The sequence below is a fragment of the Mus caroli genome, unplaced genomic scaffold, assembly GCF_978045245.1.
Source record: "Mus caroli unplaced genomic scaffold, Mus_caroli_1 scaffold_1, whole genome shotgun sequence".
In the NCBI taxonomy this organism is placed as follows: domain Eukaryota; kingdom Metazoa; phylum Chordata; class Mammalia; order Rodentia; family Muridae; genus Mus; species Mus caroli.
The window spans coordinates 186,454,198-186,469,946 of NW_028227256.1; the positions used below are offsets into that span (position 1 = coordinate 186,454,198).

General features: G+C 41.9%; 1 protein-coding gene across 1 annotated transcript in view; it reads left to right on the forward strand.

Annotated features, from left to right (window-relative positions):
• Ush2a (usherin) overlaps nucleotides 1-15,749 on the forward strand; it is a 680,823-nt gene that overhangs the window by 355,361 nt on the left and 309,713 nt on the right. Inside the window, exons 34-35 of the mRNA XM_085835345.1 lie at nucleotides 3,034-3,181; nucleotides 15,335-15,486. Coding sequence (XP_085691471.1) covers nucleotides 3,034-3,181; nucleotides 15,335-15,486 — 300 coding nt within the window. The remainder of the gene's footprint in view (nucleotides 1-3,033; nucleotides 3,182-15,334; nucleotides 15,487-15,749) is intronic.

Below are 15,749 nucleotides of genomic sequence, written 5' to 3' on the forward strand. Positions count from 1 at the left end.
GATTGTTTTAGTGTGTTGACTAAGTGCTTGGGAACAGAACATGCAGACACCAAAGCCCTCCAGTGGCCTTTGAAATAGAGGAAGATCCACTGGGGATTTGAACCCGTGGGATGCAGATCAAACACATAGGCCACAGAGCTACTCCGTGTCACTCCACTTAATGCTTTCCCTAGACTGGGTTATAAGCCCTCCAGATGCAGAAAAGTCGCATCTTCCGGAGTCCTCTGTGCAGAGTACAGACAGTACCTGCTGGAGAGAAGGTGCTGCGAAGACAGCTCGTGTGGGAATGGAGGAACAACTGCCAACTGCAGTCACTCCGGAAAGAGTCTGGGACTTTGAACACTACTCCATGTTTTCTTTTAGAATGTTGGTACTGGAGATGTGCGCTTCCATAGCCTGAAGTCTGCCTGCAGTGATGTTTGTGTTGAAGTTTGATAGGTCTTAATGGTTCCTAATAAATTCAGTAATTTAACAGCTATGGAAAGATGGTATTAATGCAGGCAGGGGCTACTATTTGAAAATACTGTTTGTCACATGATGAATGTTAACTAATGGAAATGGTGAGGTTGACTTTGTGTGTGTGTGTGTGTGTGTGTGTGTGTGTGTGTGTGTGTGTGCGTGTATGTGTGCACATGATTGTGTCTGTGTAGGAGCAGGCACCACGTGTGCATGCATGTGGAGCCCCGTGATCAGTGACATCTGTCTTCTCTTTCTCTTGACTTTATCTTTGGAAATTGAATCTTTCCTGGTAGAAGCCCTCAGGCCTCGCCTATTGTCTAGACTGTTCAGCAAGCTCCAGAGATCCTCCGCAAAGCACCAGGGTTAGAGACGTACAATACCAAGCCACCTTTCTAAATGGGTGCTGGAGATCTGGACTCAGGACCTCATGTTCACATAGTGGGCACTTTACCAGACAATCTCTCTCCCTAAGTCTTAGGCTCCACTTCTCGTGTAAAAGACCAGTTATAGCAACTGTGAAGGGTTTTTTATTTGTTTGTTTATTTATTTGTTTGTTTGTTTTTCCTTCATCCTTCATGCTTTAAAATATCCTACATTCCCTTGGGCCCTGCTTATCTGAAAACAAAATACTAGGAAAAAAAATAAGAATGTTATCTTTAGTAGTTCCTAATAGTGATTATTTCAAAAATTGTCTCGGTAATTAGATTACATGCACATTTTATTGTACCAAACAAAGGCTGTTTAGATCAGAAGTTACAGAGCCGTTGAGGATGGTAGCACAGCACTGTGAGCTTTGTTTTCGAGTGTCTGTGATTGACTAAATACTAGGAGATAGGTCGAAGCAGCTTACTACCTCTCGGGCGTTCACAGTCCTCTCTGTTTTATAAAGATGTCTTCAATCAATCCAGTTATTTACTTATTTTCCTAAGTCAGAATTTCAATCAGTGTTAGACCAATCAGATGCAAGTTTAACAAGAGTCCTCTAGATGCCAAAGCTGAGATCAGGTTGCGAGGCTTTCAACAACTGCTTACACCCCTGTCTTACTGGCCAGAAAGAACATCTCAGCCACTCCAAGCTGCTTCTTCCTCAAGCAACCAGTTTGCAGGTTTCTGATGCCCGTCCAGGGAGCACTCCTCCCAAAGAGGACATTGTATTTATTTTAGAAAGCATCATAAAATTCTCAAAAGAAGGCCAATTTTAGTTTATGCTCCATTTAAATAAATGCAATAGTATATGTCACATAGCACAGTGTTCCTCTGGAGAGAGGTAACGGGGAAAAGTCCTGGACTGTGAGCACAAATGAGAGAGAAAATGGTAGCAATCAGAATTAAGTCTCACTTTGTGAACGGTTTAACAAGCATATACTGCCATGTGCTTTGATCTAAGGGATAAAAACCTGAAAGTACAAATGAACATATTCCCTCTCTTTGAGAAATGGGGTGGTCTTTCTGACAGGTTTGCTTTGATAGCTCAGACACCACACATGGCCCACTTCCTGGATCATTTCTGAGACTTGTAGCATGCAGGTTACAGGCTTGTGTTCTCACAATGAAATGTTCTGGCAGCTGGTTCTTGGGCCAGAGGTAGTTTCTTGCAGCAGGGTTTGGCCACACGGCTAGCCGATTCAGCCTGATTGACAAAAGCTCCATCTTGAAGAGCACTAGAGTTCTTCATTTGCACGTATCTTTGTGTCCTGCGTCAGAAACTCAAGGGAAACCCACAGAGTCTGCCTAGGCGTCTACTGTAATTCAACTGTGCCCATAGATGATGAGCACACTTGTCTGGAACATGCTTGAGCTTATGAGAAGTCATTCTGAAGACATGGGTTACTGCTGTCTTTCCCCTCCCCCTCTGTGTATGTGGGAGGGGGAAATGTGTGTATGTACTCATACAGAGGTCAGCTGTGGACATCATCCCTCATATGCTATCCACCTTGCTTTTTATTGACTTATTTATTCATCTCCACCCAACCCCCTTTGTGTGTATGTGTGTGTGTGCCTGTGTGTGTGCGTGCGCACACATGTGTCTTGTATGTGTGGGAATGTGGTCGGGTCATGTGTGCTTTCCACTTTATTTTGCAGACAGGTTTTCTGGGCTTACATTTTTCTCCTACTGGCTACCCCGTGAGCCCCAGTGATCCATCTGCTCTGAATGCTGGGGACACTGGAGAAGTTTGCCATGTTTGTCTGGGATCCAGACTCAGGGCCTGTGGCTTGGGACACAGCTGCTTAACTCACTAAGCCACGTGCCACAGAGCCACCTGGTTAGTTTTGAAAGGGTTCTCTCACTCTCCTGGAGCTGCTCTCGAGTCAAATGTGGATCTCTAGGCTGTAACATAGGCCAGTTCTTCCTGCACCCTGGGTCATTTTGTGCTTATTAGAAGATGAACTCTCCAGTCTTAAAAAGCAATCTAATTAAATGTTGTCCTTCATCATAGAAACAAACATAGTTGGGGGCAGCAGAGGGAATCTTATTTTCGTGGAATCCGGGGCTCCCTCTGTGAGTTGCCTCTCTTCACCATTCATGTAAACTTTGAGAGCCAGGACTGAAGTGCCTTTCTCTGTCCGCCTTAGGTGTGTACCGGTGGGGGCTGCACAACAAGTGAGCCCAGCCAGGCCCTAATGGAGGAGACGATTCCAGAAGGTGTGCCAGCCCCCAGAGCTCACTCCTACTCACCAGACTCCTTTAACATCTCCTGGACAGAGCCTGGGTATCCGAATGGTGAGTGAACTCTTTTAGCCTGAAGTTAAAAACATGATTAGCAAAAGTAAATTAATATTCTAAATGGCAGCTTATATGTGGTACTTAATTTTTAATGATCATTTTAGCACATAAAATACCTGAGATACTATCCCTGTAGTTAGGGAGAGTGAGCTTTTTAGGCTAACATGCAATTTTGGTGGCTCAAAAGTGCTCCCTCTTGATGGCTCTTGTGTACTGCACGCCACTGTTTAGTGAGCGCTAGGAGAGAGGACAGGGACAAATGCAGACTCTGGGAGAATGTAGCTTTGAGAGTGACATTGTCTTTAGTGACTTTCCCTTTTCAGCGGCCATGAGTTCTTCCTTGGAGAAGTAGAGAGGTGGGGAGGCCGTGGACACAGGGTGTTTCAAATGCTTCTGAGTTAATAAATTTATCTGAAAAGAGGCCACTCAGAACTCATATTCCTTAGAATGCCATTTATAAATATTTCAACATGGAGATTTAGACAATGTATGCATTAAACATGCATATACTTCTACTTAACTTAAGGTGCACCGTGTTCGTATGTGATGTATGTGTCCTTGTGCTGTTTAGAGAGTTAAGAGCGGTCCAGTTAAACACCGCAAAAACAAATCCTCACCGTAAAGACATTTAATAGGGTTTCTCTCTCGGACACTGATCTATTTATAACAGTTATTGGAGATATTGCTAAGATTTGTTAAACATGGAATTTGTTAAACATGTTTAGCTCTGGCAGAACGAACAGTCGGTCAAACCATGTCTCTCTTTGTGACAAAAATCAAAACATATTACTATTGTAGGAACTGTCGTTAAATAACGCAGTGCTGAAAACAGAAGTGGCTTCTGCAAGCATAGCCAGAAAGGATAAAGCAGGACAAAAACCTTGTAGTTTTACCAGATTGACTCATGTTTACTATGAATTAATTACACTATTTCCTCTTAATTAAACTTTTAGCCAGTGAAATAGCTATATATGAGGTAATGGAAAGAATTATGGTAATTAGAAGGAATGATTCTCTCTGCCATTGAAGCTACTCTTGTATGGTTTCAACTTTCTTAATAAAAATAAATGATATCTATAGAATATTATATTAAGCAGCCAAAATCCTTGTCACACTTCTGACTCCACAAAGAAATCTGTCTAGTCCGTAAGTGTCAGTGAAATGTTACTGGTTTGTTCTGATTGGATGGCTGCTAACCTGCAACCTGGTTTGCAGCGAACAGGGCCGTCTTCCAGCCTGGTAGTTGTCACTCAGTCTTCTCCTGCCCTGTGCTCCTCCTGGCTTGCCTGCCCTTTTCTCATTTTTGAGGGTCTTCACTTTATATTCTGTTCATGTGCAAAGCATTTGTTAAATATATCCAGTGAGCAAGAAACAAGGAATATTTGGATAACACATTTATGATAGCATAATGTGTTTAATCTCATTAGAACTTTCTATACTTTTATAGTGGGGCGATGATTAAAGGGGTTGTAGAGATTTCTCAGTGGTAAAGATCACTCCTGCTCTTCTAGAAGACCTTATAGGTTAGCCACAATGTCCTTCCTTGAGTTTAGCATCCCCTCTTATCTTGACCACATGATCTTCCAATGCCTTCCTCATGACACCTACATCATTTGACCTGAACTTAATGATATTTAATTATCTGTCCAGCACTGCCACAGGTGACCAAATACATGAGTCATCCCAGTAGGAAGTCTGAATAAGTGGTATGCCTCTTGTTAGGGTCCAAACTTGGTTTATGCACTTGTAACTTGTGATAACTGCCCTTGCAGGCCCCATCTCACTGTAGCAAAGAGACATTTTCAAATGATGCTGAGTGTTATTTCTCAAACTTGACTACTGGAACCTTGTTGGCAATACTAATTTAAGAATTTGATTCTCAGGCTCCACCCCAGGGGTTTAGACAAGTGTCAGAGAGGATGCTGGGAAATGTTAATAAACTTACCCTGATGACATTCCTCCTTGGGGCACTGCATTAGTTACTGTGTGCTTGCTGAGACACAAATCTCAGGAGAGCAGCTTGCGGAGAGAAGGCTTCATTTTGAGCACAGTTCCAGGGACTCGTTTTTCATGGTACTAGATGGTCATGGCAGTGGGAGCTTGAGGCAGCTGGAGGTGAACAGCCACACTCAGCTCCTTTCTCTTTGGATCTAGTCTGAGACTCCAGCCCGTGGAAGAATGACACCCACAATTAGGGGGATTTGTCCCATGTCAATTAATACAATCTTGATCTTCTCTCCCAGGCATGCCCAGAGGCTACACTGATCTATGTAAGTCCTCACAGCCCAGAGACTCCCCATATAGGCAACTCCAGAGCCCATCACACTGACAATGCAAATGAGCCATCCCAGGTTCCAATTGCCACCTTCACTGCTTTCTGTCCCATCTGAAACCCAGCATGTCCTCATTGGCTTTTCATCCTGTCCCCTGTCTCTTTTATGTCACATGCCACCCAGGGACACTACCCACTTTTACTAGCCCCAAACCTTGGCTTTTACCCATGATCACTCTTGACTCCATTGTATCCTCTGATTTCTCTTGCAGGAACGTCAAAATGAACTCGATGTGTCCAGTTATATGCACAGTCAAAAGCAGAGTACAGCTTTCTCTATATTTTTTATTCAATCCAGGGCTTAGTCCACGAAATCACATCACCCATATTCTTGGTTGGATCTTCCCACATCAATGAACCCAATTAAGAGACTTCCCACAGGCAATGCCATCTACACAATTCCTCAATGAGTTTGTTTTCACAACCAACCAAGATTAAGTTGACAATTAAAACTAGCCAAAACGCATGTCAAAATAGTTGTACTCCTGTAAGAATTTAACAACCTGTTACTAAAGACGTACACAGAGTAGCATGAAGATGGGCAGGATCATGAAGCAGAAGCTATGAAGGAACCTTTACTTGGGTCCATGCTTATGAAGCCTCCATATATAACTCAAGACTACCTACCTAGGGAATGGTATCGCTCACAATGGGCTGCTCCCTTATACACCATTTAACAGTCAAAATAAGAGCTCATAAGAGATGCCCATGGGACACTCCAATCAGGGTCAACCCTCACTTAAGACCCTCTTCTCCAGTGACTCAAGACTATGTCAAGTTGACAGTTAAAGCTGAGTATGATAGTATTTTAATTCCAAAAATTAGCCCATGAAATTTACAATATCCCCATGTACAGATGTAGAAAATTGGATTAATAAGAATTAAACAATTTGATTACTCAAAGTCGAGACAGCTAATTAATGAATGAGGTATGAAAAAATTTTTTTCTGTGAATAGAAGAAACTCATGATTTTTCCCTCCGTCTACCTCTAGCTTTTGCAGACGTATCCTCAGCATAAAGTTCCAACCAGACCTATGAAAATAACAGCAAAAGTTTTACTCACTCACTCTTAATCTCCTATGGGCAAAATTCAAATGCTTACGTGTCTGTTGTGATTTTTTTTCTGGGATTAAGGAAATAACTGTGTATTTTCTTAACGTTTCATTCAGAAATAGCTATTTTCCATAACCAAATATAATTGTATTTTCCTTCCTTCTAGTGCTCAGTTTTAACAGGTGCAATGGATCCCAGAATTCAGTGAGCCACTTAGGGAAACTGCTTGACAGTTTGGAACAAACCTTGGTTAACTTTTATGAAACACCTCCCATCAATTTGTCAGGTAGAATTTCCCAAGCACAGCCTTTTTTAGACTCTGTCGATGCCATTTTTAGGCAAGCATAACAGTAATAAGGCATCTTCTACAGTGTGGGAGCTTCTCTCTCTCTCTCTCTCTCTCTCTCTCTCTCTCTCTCTCTCTCTTCCTTTTTAATTGAAGGATCAAGTATGCACATAGGGAGGTATCTGCCACACTCAATAAGTATCTAAACCTTGGGGGCAGCATGCAGTTGATATTCTTATTGCCAAACCTCACTGACAAAAAAAAAAAAAAAAGGTTTGGAGCATCGATATTCACTGCGTGTGTTATTTTTATGGCACACGGACACATTGTTGTTTAATTTCTACAGTAAACATAATTCTTCAGTGTAAATAGAGATACCTTGTATTAAATTTACATTGTGTTGTATTGAATTTCCTTGCTTACATATGACAACCCATTGAGCACCTTAGGAAATACAACTTGACATGGCATGATGAAGAGGCAGGAAGATCTATACCCCAGTGGGTATGCTTTACCGGCAATTATGATTCAGCTTGCCTGCTAAATTAAACACCTTAAAAATTCTATCATTGTGGAGACAGATGACAAACTCCAAAGTGCATTACATTAGCCAGCCAATGAAAATTAAGGACTCATTTTGCAAGTTTTCAATGAAGAGCAGTCTGTGGAGCCGGATTAAATAACTGACTCTCTCTCTCTCTCTCTCTCTCTCTCTCTCTCTCTCTCTCTCTCTCTCTCTCTCCTCTCTCTCTCTCTCTCTCCTTTGCTCTCATCCTTCCTCTCTCCCTATTCCCTATTTTTCTATCTCTTTCTCTTTCTGTGTGTATGAATGCACACAGAGAGAGAGAGAGAGAGAGAGAGAGAGAGAGAGAGAGAGAGAGAGAGAGAGAGAAACAATCATAGTTTTGTGTAGCTATCTTACTGATTAGTACCCAAAAAGATTAAACAAGGAAAGGCACAGAGAATTTTATGGAAGTGATAGGGGAGTGCCCCTAGTCTTTTGGTTTTAAGTGTCCACACCCTTCTTTGCCCTCCTCCATGTCTTCAAGGCAGTAGGGAAAATGGATATACAGAGTCCACGACCTAGGATGCTGCGTATCCTATTGAGTCCAAATGTGTGGGGACCAACATGTAGCCAAGATGCCTTTTAGCTCTAAGATACTGTGCTACTAGAATTTATCTCAGATGTGCTATTCTCTCTGTGAAGTGGGATACTGGCATATCCACACACTTGCCCTCCACCACACCATCATCTTACCCATGTGACGGTAACAAAAGAAGGAAGTAAAGGGACCTGAGTCTCAGGTCACTGCCCTGGCACCTTCCTGCTGGGCTCTGAACTCCAGGGCTGTGTTCCTCCACAAAATGCCAAGCTATGTCCAATAACCTTTCTTATAATGCCAGATCATCCTTCAAGTTCTAAAACCTGGTATAATCCTTTCCCCACTCATAGATGGAAGTATGTCTGTTGCCCATGGTTCGGTTGGTCTGCTGGGAGTCTTGGCCATTACTAGAAGGGAGGGCTCACAACCACTTTCTCCCTCCTTTGGCCTCCACTCTCATCTCTGTAAACGATCTCTTAGTTGAAATAACCTCAACTGTCCACTGACTGAGTTGCCTGCTGTTGAAAATTTCATTTCATCGACCTTTACAATATTTGTGGGACGCAACAAGGGCAGTTGCAGAAATACATTTTAGCAGCTTTCTCTCATTCTGGGAACAGTAACCAAAGAATACAAGTTTACAATTCCACTCTAGTAAACTCTGTTTTGGTAGATCTTCATCTTAAAAGGAGCCACACTGGAATGGTTCTAGAGGTAGATCTTTGCATTGTTCTGTGACACTTGCATTTTAAGCAACTTGCTGACATCCCAGGGAAAGCTTTTTGCTTCTTATTGTGAAACCTCTGCTACTTATAATAATGGCCCATGATGCTCTCCCTCTTGATGAAATCGTTTCCAGTGTGTGTTGTGCCTATGAGATCATTTTCTCAGAAGAGTGCCATTTCTCCACCCAGCCCAGACTGGCTTAGTTCCTGCCTCCTCACCTGTCACCACTGTATTTTCCACAGGGAGTTCCTTCAAGAGACTCTTTATACACTCACCAGACCTCACCTGTCTTCTTGGTTGTATTATCAAGGTTGTGAAGGCAGCAATCAGGACTATTGTGCTGCATCTCAGTTCCCTGCATGCAGATTGATGCCTGCCATATGGGAGACATTCCATCCACAGCTACTGACCAGCAAGAGCATTACACAAAACAATACAAAATCCTGCAGGGTTTTAAACATAAGAATTAATTCAGTATCCCATCTTTTTGTTCTTTCTGAGCTTAATTGAGGGAGGAAGGATCTAGATGCACATACAAAAACTCTTTGGCATGGATACCACCAGAGAAGAAAGGAGAGCTGGGATCATGAACAAAGAGCTTTCTGAGATGTTGGCAGACTTCTCTTCTTAACTTGAGTTATGATTATGTAACCTAAAAGTAGTTAAAGCTGTCTTTCTCCTAGGAAAAATCACAAGTTCTCCTGAAATGTGTTGTTATCTTATTCTGGTTTTAGTTCCAACTGGTTACTCCATACCCAGGAGAAAAAAATAGCTTTAACATTTGTTGTCCATATACCTTCCTTTCCCTCACCTCCCACTGATCTTATATGTGATTTTGGGTTATTTGTCATGTCCCTTGATCTTGCCCAAGTCAGTACAAGTTCAGAAAAGTGTCAGTGATTCTCCTGGGACATTTGAGGCTCCAAATTCCCTCTGGATGAGTATTTAAGACTACCATTTGACAATGGGAGTGAGAAGACAGTACCAATAGACAAATGAATCCAATGCAGCCCTTTTGGAGCCTCTACTCTAAGGAGACTCAGCCACATTGAAATCCTCACCTATGGCTACTGCTCCTACTGCTTACCTGGGCCATTAGTTTGTTGTCTAGATCTTTTGCTACACTTAGCAGTTTTACATTAATCTTGATTCACCCATTATTCAATCATACCTGCCTTTAATTCTCTTCTTACTTATATAAGAATGGGTTCTATTTCTTATTCTTATTCTTTCTGTCCTTCAAAATAACAAAAATACTAACACATGAGCATTCAATAAATGTTCATATTTTCAATGAGATGTTTTGATCAGATTTGGAATCATAAAAGCGTGTTCAGGTGTAGGAAATTACTACAAACTTAGAGATTAAGCAGAGGCATTGTCAACAGTGGAGTAAGCTTGCCTGGTCTACACCTGCCTGTATGCTCATGAGTTGCATGTCCGTCGCTTGTCTTCCTAGCAGTATTGAGAGCAGTTCTGATACCTAAGAGTTGTCAGGATAGAGGACGTAATCCACACACACCTCATGGTGCCCAATGCCTGCCACAGAATAGGCCACCAGTTCTATGTATTGCTTCAAGTAGTTTTTTACTTAATTAAATTTGTTCTTTGGCAATCATACATATGTAGGATGCATTTAGGTTACTCACACATCCAACCTATCTTACCCTTGCTCCTAAAATTCCCACTTGAAAAATCTCTTTCCAAGATGCATGTCTCTTTGTTCTGTGGCTCACCAAGTTTCACCAGTGCTGCCAGTGCTGCAATCAAGGGTTGGCAAGTACCCAGTGGAGCCTGGTGGGATCTCTAGGTGGCTATGTTGGTTGGTTTATTGGTTTTGTTGTTTTTTTTTTTTAACTACTTGCTGTTTTAAGAACTAGTCTTCAGATTTCTCCAAAACCATTCATGCATAGCCAGCATTCTAGTTAAAGAAGGAGGAAAACATATCTTTAGCTAGAGTTTGCAATGTCTAATGCATCATAGGAGTACCTCACACTCAGTTTGGAAACCAGAGATCAATGAAATTTAAATCACTGTGTTAATAGATTTTTTTTTTAGTTTATTGCTTCATATACTATGCCTTTAAATTTAGGTTTATAATGGCTCTTACTTTACTAATGTTATTTCTATCAAAAAGACTGCTACTAAAAATAGTTATAAAATTTGCCTATATAACTCGATACAGACAGGAATGTTCTGGTAAGAAACCCTTTCTGTCCTTCTGTAAGCAATCTATGTGAAGCTTAGTCATTAAGAAAGCAGATGTAGGGCTGGTGAGATGGTTCAGTGGGTAAGAGCACCGACTGCTCTTCCAAAGGTACTGAGTTCAAATCCCAGCAACCACATGGTGGCTCACAACCACCCATAATGAGATCTGATACCCTCTTCTGGTGCATTTGAAGACAGCTACAGTGAACTTATACTAATAAATAAATCTTTGGCTGGAGAGAGTGGGGTTGGCCAGAGCAAGCAGAGGTCCTAAGTTCAATTCCCAACAATCACATGAAAGCTCACAACCATCTGTACAACTAAAGTGTGTACTCATATACATAAAATAAATAAATCTTTTTTAAAAAAGCAGATGTAAAAGTAGAAGAATTAGGTGAATTGGAAGGTGGACAAAAAGAGAGAAACAGGATCAAAATTTATTATAAAAGTATGTGAAAAAGTCATAATGAAAACATGTATAACTGATACAATGATAATAAAAATATTTAATAACTGAGAACATTCCCCCAAAATAATGGTCTTTCCAAATTATATTTCTTATTGTCTATTAATTTACCAGGAACCTGTATTTAAACCCATAATTCAGAGCATGGCAGAGGGTTGCCTGCCGCAGCCTGGATGAGAGTAAATCCCTAAACTTGCCTCAGTCTCTGTGAGTGGGAGTCAGGTTTAAATGAAGCAATCTCTAAAACACAACAGCGTCCTACTTGGCCCTAATTTTGAATCCTGGTGCTTGGTTGGTAAGAATTGGACCACAAAGCAGAATATTTAGACATACAAATATCATAAGCCTGACCCTCCCCAAGACTGGCTTACATAGTCCAAGTCCCTAATCTGAGAAGGGACAGTGACTTATTTCTGTTACTTGAGGCAGGCATGATGGATCGCTAATTGTGTAAGGAATGGCCAGATAGCCATTTGTAACCTCTCCCTCTCTGGCTGTAGCATATAGAATAACTCATGACACATGAAGACACCTAAGTGGCCATTATCCTGAGGTATTCTAAGATGATGTTAAAATAGCCCAGGTGGCCATGGGTGAAGAGAAATTTGAAATGGATTCAGTTGGTAGAGAAAATAGGGAAGATGTCAGGAGGGATTTAAATGACTTATAGAGAAACCTAACTTACAGTGTGCACTGTGCTACAAACATCTTCTAGCCTCTCCTGCATGCACTGTCAGGTCTGGTTTGCCTTTAGAACACAGGGTAACGTGTGTGTGTGTGTGTGTGTGTGTGTGTGTGTGTGTGTGTGTGTGTGCGCGCGTGCGTGCGTTGAATATACAGGATCAATTTTACACTGAAGGTAGACTGACACTCACCCCCTCCATGTCACACCTGGATACTAAGATTTCTGCAGAGTTGAATTAACTGTCAAAACACTTGAGTTTTATTGCAGCTCATCTGCCTTATTCCCATCCTTATGGAGACCCTGTTCTCAACATATGTCATAGCTACCTGGTTTCTTGGCATAGATTTCTGGGGGTTGACTTGCTGGAATCAGGTAGACAAAAAAAAAAAAAAAAATCAGTGCACCAGCCCTAGAGGAGCTGTCGCTGTAGTGGATGGAGAACTCAAAAGACAAGCTGAAAAATTGATGAGATGGGACTGGAAAGTTATGCTTAGGGCAAAAGCTTGGGAGGCCCCCAGTGGTCCCCCAGGTATCAATCCCCAGATTCCTCACTGGCTACAACCATACCTTAACTCTTACCAAAATGATTCCTGTACACTCTTTGTGATAAAATGGGTGAGGGCTTAGAATTTACTCCTAAAACCTTTGAAAATGCTCAAGATCTTAAAGTTCATGCCTAAGGAATTTCAGTCACTTGTATCCACGGTGTACTATTTGATAAAATGTCTTACTTCTCAGCATGTCAGGTAAGTGAGCCACTGTGCACGGCTTCCTAGTGCAAGAGAAACTCTCTCTCTCTCTCTCTCTCTGCAGTTGTTTAAGGAAAGGGGCGTGTTGGTCTGAGTATTTCTGCTTCTGTTGAACTCAGGCAGGGTCTTAGTTTCTCTTTAAGGGTGTGTGCAATGCATGTGGGATTGCCTGAGGGGTTGAGGGATTAAGTGGTTACTTCCCATGGTTGCAAACACACTGTAATTCTTTCTGTTGCTCTTATCACTGTAATTCTGTCCTACTCACCTTCCCGTGACTTCCCATGTAGTTATGGGTTGTTCGCAGTCCCTGTTTCACTTGACAGAGGGATCCATGTGTGCCTTCATTCCTTAAGCATCATCATAGCCATCAGTGTTGCACAGAGAGAATGCACAGTAGGCACAAGGGAGAATGGATCCAGTAGAGGCAGAGCTCCCATACTTAATTATGCAGCCCAGTGGTGCATGGTGGGAAAATAAGGACTTCCTCCTCGATATGAACACTGAGGAGACTCCAGTGCAACTGTTAAAAGTTACCTTCAAGAAGGAAAAATGGGACAACGCAGGAACTGTGTTAAAATATTAACTTATTTAAAAACCTTAGATTCTAAGAGGATGTATCGATCAAAAGATAATTCTAATGAAAGAGAAAACACGCTAGACGTTAAAACCGGAAGCTGTTTGATAGAAGGAATTGGTCACCTGTTGAGTTGCTGATCTGTTTTGATACTGAGTATTTGACACAAGACATTATGTAATGCACACACACAAAATTAAAAGAAAAATAACGAGGCTGGGCCATCAGTGCGTCACGCCAAAGGTCAGTGAGGATACTTATAAAATGATTAGGAGAAAAACCGCTGTGAACAGGTGGAGAGGTGAGTAATTCCCCCTTGGGACAAATAGATCTTAGAGTATTGAAGCCCTGGTATTGAAGCTCTATGGGTATTATTCCCAATGGGTGAAGGTTGGGGCACACTACAGATATTTACCAACGTGGCCATCAACCTCAAATTCAGGATTCTGGAAACCAGCCTTCCTGACTGCTCTTAACTTTGCTAGACTTGCTCTTTAGAGTCTGTTCTTGGATCTCTTCTTTAAGAATGATTTTCTAGCTGGCTTTTCAGGTATGGACCTAGCTCTTCTTTCAAAGTATGTAAATTATTATTCGCATTGCATGCTGGTTGCTTTATGATGGTGCCTGTGACTGTGTTTGCCCTGTCAGTGTTTGTTATGTGCCTACCACACTTGAGGCATGGGGCTTGGCTGTGGGAAGAAGCAGATAAGGAAGAGTTACGGTTTCCTAAGGGATCCTACAGTCTTCTGGGGGAACCTGGGCCATTGATGGCACAGTAATACCATAGTGGAATGAATCGTTAAAAGTTGTGATGGGGCTGTACTGTGAGCTGTGGGGGGCAGGGAGCCCCTGACTACTGCTGTATGATAATGGAACACTTAAAGTGATTCCTGGAGGCCATATTTAGGGAGGGGACTTAGAAATTAATCTCACTTTAATAACAGTTCTGATTAACAGTTAACAGGGCCATACTTCTGCTTCCCATGGTACAATGTTAAGTAAGTTTGGAGAGTCTATATTTCTAGTGAACCTGATTATGCTGACCTTTTACAAGATTTATTTATTTTACGTATATGAGTATATGGCATCTGTCTTCAGACACATTAGAAAAGGGCATCAGATCCCGTTACAGATGGTTGTGAGCTGCCAAGTGACTGGTGGGATTTGAACTCAGGACCTCTGGAAGAGGACTTAGTGCTCTTAACCACCGAGCCATCTCGGCAGCCCCAATCATGCAGACTCTATGATCCTTTTCATAAGAACATTTTACTTGAGTAAATAGAGTCTTTCTCTTTGATGGCCACTCTAGTTTCTCCTAGTTCTGATACTTTTGTGAAAATGTGTGTGGCTATTCTAACCCAATTTTGACTGAGTCTGATGAGCCAAGCAGGGTTTAGTGTATGACTGGTCAGTGTTAGAGAGAATGTGTGGGCAAATTGAATATAGATAAAGATGTAGGTACAAATCCTAACTTAGGTACTCTCCTGCTGGGTGACCTTGGGTAGCTTACCTCAGCTCCGTTCCGATACTAACCCACCTTTAGGCAGGCTGTGAGGAAAAGGTTAACACGTGAATGTGTGTCCACTAAGAACATTGACAACTAGATCCAAGTAGCATGTACTCCAGGAGCATAGAAGGTCTCTTTATATCCAAAGCATCTACGACGGATGTTTTTAGAATACACACACACATAGAAGCATAAACATCCCTACTTCCTCTTTTTGGCCTGGAAATTAATGGCACTTGATGAATGGCCTCCAGCAAGATTTTCCTCTGGAGTATTGGGTTCCCTCACTCTCTCTGCGCTAAGCACCTTACCAGCATGGTGTCTAAAGTAAAGCATATCTTATCCTTTGAGAAGAGGCAGCATTCAGAGGAGCTGGGTGGGCGGTTCAGTGACTGGAGGCTTTCCTAGTTACTTGCTACTGTGTTCTGGCCATACTGGAAGCTGGGTTTTGTCTTTCCAGGAGTGATCACCACATACAAGTTATATCTAGATGACACTCTGATTCACAATTCGTCAGGACTCAGCTGCCATGCCTATGGATTTGATCCTGGGAGCTTACACACCTTCCAAGTTCAAGCATGCACAGCAAAGGGTTGTGCTCTGGGCCCACTGGTGAGTGTGTGGATTTACAGTCTGGGACATGAGCTGCTGGGTGACACTGGGCATCAAGGGAGGAACTGGAGCTTGTCAAGCATAAGGGGAACTCATTCTTCTTATTCAAGTTTATTTAAGAGCTACTTTTAGTTCGATATACATTTCAGGGCTGTGTGTATATCTAGGAGAAGAATGCATATATTCTTGAATAAACAGCAGGTTGACTGCTTTAATGGTCACACACATAATCATGCCTGCTTTGATGATAAATGAAAGGTACA